This window comes from Suncus etruscus, chromosome 1 (genome assembly GCF_024139225.1).
Source record: "Suncus etruscus isolate mSunEtr1 chromosome 1, mSunEtr1.pri.cur, whole genome shotgun sequence".
Classification (NCBI taxonomy): Eukaryota; Metazoa; Chordata; class Mammalia; order Eulipotyphla; family Soricidae; genus Suncus; species Suncus etruscus.
In genome coordinates this window covers 71,292,540-71,298,539 of record NC_064848.1, presented here as the reverse complement: position 1 = coordinate 71,298,539, position 6,000 = coordinate 71,292,540, and the positions used below count along the sequence as shown (strand labels likewise).

General features: G+C 44.8%; 1 protein-coding gene across 1 annotated transcript in view; it reads right to left on the bottom strand.

Moving 5' to 3' along the window:
- Positions 1-1,684: 1,684 nt before the first annotated feature.
- The window catches only part of COL15A1 (collagen type XV alpha 1 chain), a 196,607-nt gene continuing 192,291 nt past the window's right edge, over positions 1,685-6,000 (bottom strand). The window contains exons 41-43 of the mRNA XM_049772921.1: positions 4,896-5,081; positions 3,133-3,248; positions 1,685-2,272 (exon numbers count right to left, since the gene is read on the bottom strand). Of these exons, the coding sequence (XP_049628878.1) occupies positions 2,056-2,272; positions 3,133-3,248; positions 4,896-5,081 (519 nt within the window). The 3' untranslated portion in view covers positions 1,685-2,055. The remainder of the gene's footprint in view (positions 2,273-3,132; positions 3,249-4,895; positions 5,082-6,000) is intronic.

Here is a 6,000-nt window from a genome sequence, read left to right as displayed (position 1 = left end):
TGCACATCAGTCTGGCATGGGGCTCATGCCATACATTAATGACACCAAGCAAGTGGTCTTTGCCAAGTAGAATCTGTGTTCAATGAAAGGTCATGAGTGCCAGGTCCAAGATTTTGATCACTGTCCTGAAGCTGATCAGCCTGTGGGTGACCTTCACGGTCTTCTTAGGTTAGTCAAAGAGGATTCCCCTTTTGGCTCTATCTCATCCTAATTTTACTTGTGCTCATTCTATGAGTCATAATTCATTTTTGTCATCAGAGTCATGGTGATGGAAACCAACGATCACCTATATGACCTCTGAACCTCAGTCCTCTACTCTCTGTCTCTGTCCTCGCTATCTACCTTCTCTCTCCACCCCCAATCACCATAGCCTTGTCCCCAACTATCCACCTTAAGGTTTCCCAGCCTTTCACTGCCTTCATGCCATGAATCATTCCATCCTCACTGTTCTTAAGTCCAGAAGTAGAGGTTCTGGGCTGTCTACTTCCCCCACAGCCTCTCCACAATTTCTTTCCTATTTCAAAGACTGTTAGGATGAACTCACTTTGCCCAAGTTTCTGAACCAGCCCAGACAAATGGGAGAAAATATTCCAGCATGTCACTGGCCTATTAGTTCTGTTTTTCCTGCAGATGAAGCCAAGTTTCAGACTCAGAGTCGAGAAACAGGGGACAGGTCACCTTGCCTAGAGATTCTCTTTTTTTCTTTTTGAAAATATCTTAGGTTCTGGCATGAGACCGACCAAATCAAAAACCAACCTGACCTGGAGCAAGTGACTTCAGTCTCATTTGTCAAGTGGAGATAAAAATACCAACCTTGCAGAGCAATGAGGACAAGCCAATGAGGCATGTAATTCAGCTAATGTTTAATAGTTGGACACAGATATTCTGCTTGTCTCAGTCCCAACTCCTGCAGCAAAGAGGGGCAGAATTTCCAAAGTCATGTTGTGGTGACAGTTATAGTTCAGTCTGTTTCCCACATGGAGGTTCTTCTGCCTACCCCCATGTTCCCTAAACCAAAAGGAAAAAAGATGCAGGAGCAGATGGGCATGATGGGAAAATCTTCCTGTTCTCTGGTCATCTCCCAGAGCTGGGGATGTGACATACAGAGAAAAAGACAGGGTTTAAGTGCGCTGGTTCCAGGCTCTCTGACACACCAGAAATAAAGACTGGGCAAAGAGTGACTGGAAAAGATGTTTTAATGTTCATTTATATGGTAAATAAATCCAAGTATATTGCATGGAGATAGATGTTTCTCAGAAAATCATCCTCATGAGCTTGTGCATTCAGTTGCAGTTAGTTTGAGGATTACCAAGGGGATGGAAGGGGTACAGTGAAGTTGAAGGGGGGGAGGCAGGGGAAGAATGGCCTTCAAGGGAAAGCTGGTCTTTATGTGCTATTTCTTTTCTACTGTCAGATTATTTGGCATTTAAACTTTTCCATCATGTTGGTTTATATAAACAGATGCCATTCTAAAATATGACTGTGCAAAAATATAAAACTCTTAAAGCATGATGGCAATAACACTTTAAAGGGGAAATCAGTAAGATTTGTTAATACCAGAAAAATACAAAGAGGATTATTTGAGAGGTTCTGTTTCTCTGGAGGAACAGCAGTCGCAAACGAAGAAAGGATATTCCAGAAAAAAAGCATTCAGTCTGGACATAAGTTAGAAAGGGGAGGCATTTCTAAACACCGGCTTTGCAAGAAAACATGAAGAATGTTTGACACTCAAAGCAATGTTCAAAGGGGAAAATGGCTGAAAGATGCAGTGGGCAGGGCCTTTGTTTTCAACACCTTCTTAACCATGTCGGGATGTGGTCACACTGCATGGGGTTTCCTGCAGAATCTAGCACCAATGTGTGAGTCAGATCTGATCTGGGATCTGAGTCCTCTATGTCTTCCATTTTGAGTGTACTGAGGTATGTTTTCTTTGGTTGCTGTTTGCAATGAAAGCATAATGAAGACTGTACTATTTACAACATTTAACCAGGTTCAGTTTCAGTGTCAACTCTTCACATAAGGAAGGCTGGAAAACTCAGAAGAAGCCTCAGAAGGTCATTTCTTCCAAACATCTGTCAGGAAACTGTTTTCAATACATAGAACGATGAGCCTGCTAGCACAACTGTATGAGTTCTGCTCCAGAATCTTCCCTGAGCTCAGTGGGGAGGCATACCCCATGCTTTCCAAGTGGGAGGTCCGCCATGCTTCGCAGTAGTTATCCACCAGACGGACACCATAAGGGGAGGAGCCATGCCAAACCACCTTTTGGGGCCTACAAAAGAATTTTTCAGTGTAAACTTTTGAATACTTTTTAGGGACAAATCTCAAAGAGAAAACAAAGATAGCCTGGTGCATGTAGCCAAACTTCTAAAGTCTCTACACTCTGCTTCAATTTATATTCAATCCTCTGTACACTCTAGATTCCATCCATATCCAGATGACCCTGATCTTCCACACTCTGTTGGTGTGGCTGTGAATCTCTGCTCCTGAGGGCCTTCAATGGTTAGACCAGTGATCTCCCTTCTCTTATTTGAAAATACTGCATTAAGTGCTTTCTTTGTCAGGAAGTCTTCTTTTATTGGGTGTGTTTATGGGTGGTGCCATACTCCTTTCTCTGTGCTCAGGAATCACTCCTGGTAACTTCAAGGGACCATATGGGATACCAGGGATCAAATCCAGGTCAACCTTGTGCAAGGCAACTCTCTTACCCTTATGCTACCTCTCTGGCCCCTTCAGGACATCTTCTTGATTGTCACCTCAGGTAAGAATGATAATGTTCTTGGCAATCCTATTTGTACATTTCATAGGATGATCTACCAAGAAGAGGTGTATTTACCATGTGTTCAGTGCATCCTGCATGACCTATGTTTTCATAGTGCTCCTGTTCTTCTTACAGCATCCTATAATGCATTTATGATTATGATTTATAATTATATGGCAGGCCTCCTATAAAGGCACAGCTCTTGGGTCCTGGATTCAAGAAACGGAGCTTTCCAAGGGCTCTGACTACCTCCTGGAGGCTTTCTGCACACCACACCCTAGAGAGACAGCTGATAAAAATTCCCTTTAGTTATAATTTCCCCTACAACAGCTTCTACTCCATCTCATTGAAGGGTTCTCACCCCTACTTACCAAGAAGGATCTGTCATTACATCTCGGCCATCAAAGGAGTATATGGGAATGAGTGGGTTGAACTGCCCTCCATTGCCAGTGAAAATGGACTCCCAGTTATTAAAAAGGACTTGGTCCTAGAGAGACAAAATGTAACATTACAATCATTATGCCATCAGACTGTGGGTGAATGTGCCTTTTATTCATACTTTATAGTAGAGGTCCCCCCTTGTGTGGAAGTACTACCCCAATCCTAGAGCCTGAACAAGACAGGAACTCCGGTCAAAACTTTTAGTTCAGTTTGTAGAATCGAGCCTAGAAGCCTCTAAGTTTTCTGGTTTTATTTGTAGCTTGTTTTTCCTTTATTTTCTCTTTTTGTGGTGGTGATGGAATCATATTCAGCAATAGTCAGAACTTACTCTGGGCTCTTCATTCTTCTCAAGGGATCATATGAGATGCTAGGGATTAAGCCTGCTTGGATACATGCAAGGTAAGTGCCTTATCCACTGTTTTATCTCTCTGGCTTGGAGGTTAGTTTTCTTATTCTAAATGTGTAAAGGCTCCTCTTTGGCTGAATTGTGCTTCACATCTTTCCTGAATCTTGAGTTTCATGCTTCTGGCTCTGATGCACCCTTCCTTTTCTAGATGGAGCCCCATTTTCTCCCTTTAACATACTTCAAGAGTACACATATTTTTGCCCACACCCTCTCAGGGGTTACTCCTGGCTATGTGCTCAGAAATTGCTCCTGGCTTGGGAAACCATATGGGACTCTAAGGGATCAAAATGTGGTCTGTCCTAGGTTAGCGTGTGCAAGGCAGGTGCCTTACCGCTTGTACCACCACTCCAGCCCCAAGAGTACATGTATTTTGAGAGGGTGAATGTGAAGGAACAAAATCTTGGGAGAGAAGATTTAAAGTATTGGGTCTGGACTCACCACAGACCTTGCTAGCCTCAGGGTTCTTAAATAAAGTGATGGGGTCCAGTGAACAGAGGGTCCCTAACTTCTTTTGAGGTCTTGTTTGGTTTTGGGTCACACCTAGTGATGTTCAGGACTTAATCCTGGCTATGCATACAGGCATCACTCTTGGCAGGTGGGCAGCCAACTCAGCAGTGGGCAAGGCAAGTGTCCTACCCACAGAACTGTCTCTTCAGCACTCCCCTCCCCTGGCAGATGTTTGAATGACACCTGAGCTGCCTCTGTTGCCTGGAGGCCCTATCTAGCCCGTTAAGAGACAGAGAACCAATTACCAGATCCTGGCAGTTGAAATGTCCCAGGACTGCAAAGCTGGGGCAGGATAAAGACACTCTGATCAGAACAATTACTTCTCTGTCCTCTGAGCCACTCAGCCGGTGCCCAAGAGAGAGTATTGTGGGCCACCTTGAGCCCTAGAGGCAGGATTCTTGGAAACAGAACTTAGCTTATGGTGATTTGGATGAAACAACTTTTTCTCAAAAGTGAGAAACAAAAACAAGACAAACAACAAAAAGCAACCCCAAAGCTTTGTCAATTCTCAAAAGAGGAAAGTAAAGAGTAAGTAAAGAGGTTATCACTATTGCTCTTGTCTGCTCAAGACTCATGCCTTCTAAGCAAGAAAGGCCACAGTCATTATAAGGAAACACAGACCCAGAAAGGGAAAATGATCCTCCCTAAGTCATACAGCCAACCTGGTAGGGCTGTGTTTTGAACTGGCACATCTCTGATGATGGCAAAAGATGGCTATTGGCCCTAGTTCTGATGCAGGCCAGGTATTCCCGGAGACCAGAGAGCTATGCGTGTTTTTACCTTGAGGTTCACGATGGGAAGATCATATTTCTCTGCTTTCCGTACAATCGTGGAGAGGTCTTGCAGATGAGTGGATAAGAATGCCCGGTAGGTGGACAACAGACCAGCTGCTCTGGCCTGCTGGAAGCACTGAAGATCGGCACGAATGTCTCCAGAAAACGGTGTGTTCAGAGCCACCAAATGTAGCTGGCACAAGTGAGAGAAAAGCCATTGCTGTCACAGCTAGATAAAAATTCTAATCCTCATAACTGGGTAAATGAGGCGCCAGTCCCCCTGAGTGAAGGGCAGGTGAGAGTCAGCTCTGTGGCCCTCCACATGATGTCCAGGATTCAGCCCCAGGCCGGCTCCCCTGTCCCAATGTTGCCTCCACAAGCTCTTGGAACTGCTCACTACTACTGCATATATGAGAAAAGTCACCCCTCCCCCCCACACACAAATGCTGTTTGGGGCTAATGCAGCCTGTGGAAGACATATGACTGTAGTTTTGGACTTGTTCTGACCTCTGGACATTTAGGGTATTTTCTCCATCTTATCCCCTTTCCTTTTCATTCCATATAGGACAAGAGCTGGCTACATCCTCTAATTTCTTTCTTTTAATCTACCCATGGCTCTGCTTTCATGGCTGTGCTAGGGGCCCACGTCATGCATTCAGCATGACCCTCTTCTGCCTGAGTTGAGGCTCCCCTGATGGCAGTAGTGAAGGTCCTACCAGCCCACCATGAGGGTAGAGAAGATAGGAGGTGGCCTTATTATCCTCTTAACGCACCAGACTCCAGCACTGCCACTGGCCAGGCCTGTGTATGTGGGCACTGAGATACCTGCGAACAGGGTTGCTGTGGTCCCTCACTCTCCAGCCACTAAGAGGCCCTGATGGAATGTGTCCCTCTGCCTAGGGTCCCAGGGAGTGGAGTGTGCGATTTCTCTTGTACTCTTGTACTCTTAATTCTGCCCATATTTGCTTCCACTTCTGTAAAAGCAGGGAGAAGAATCTGGAATGTGGATAGTTGTTTCTAAATGGTGAGGTCAGGAGCTGTTGGGTTCTACATTGGCCTTTCTCTATCTGCTGACCTAATTTTATATCTAATACAAAGCATTTTCAGGAAGA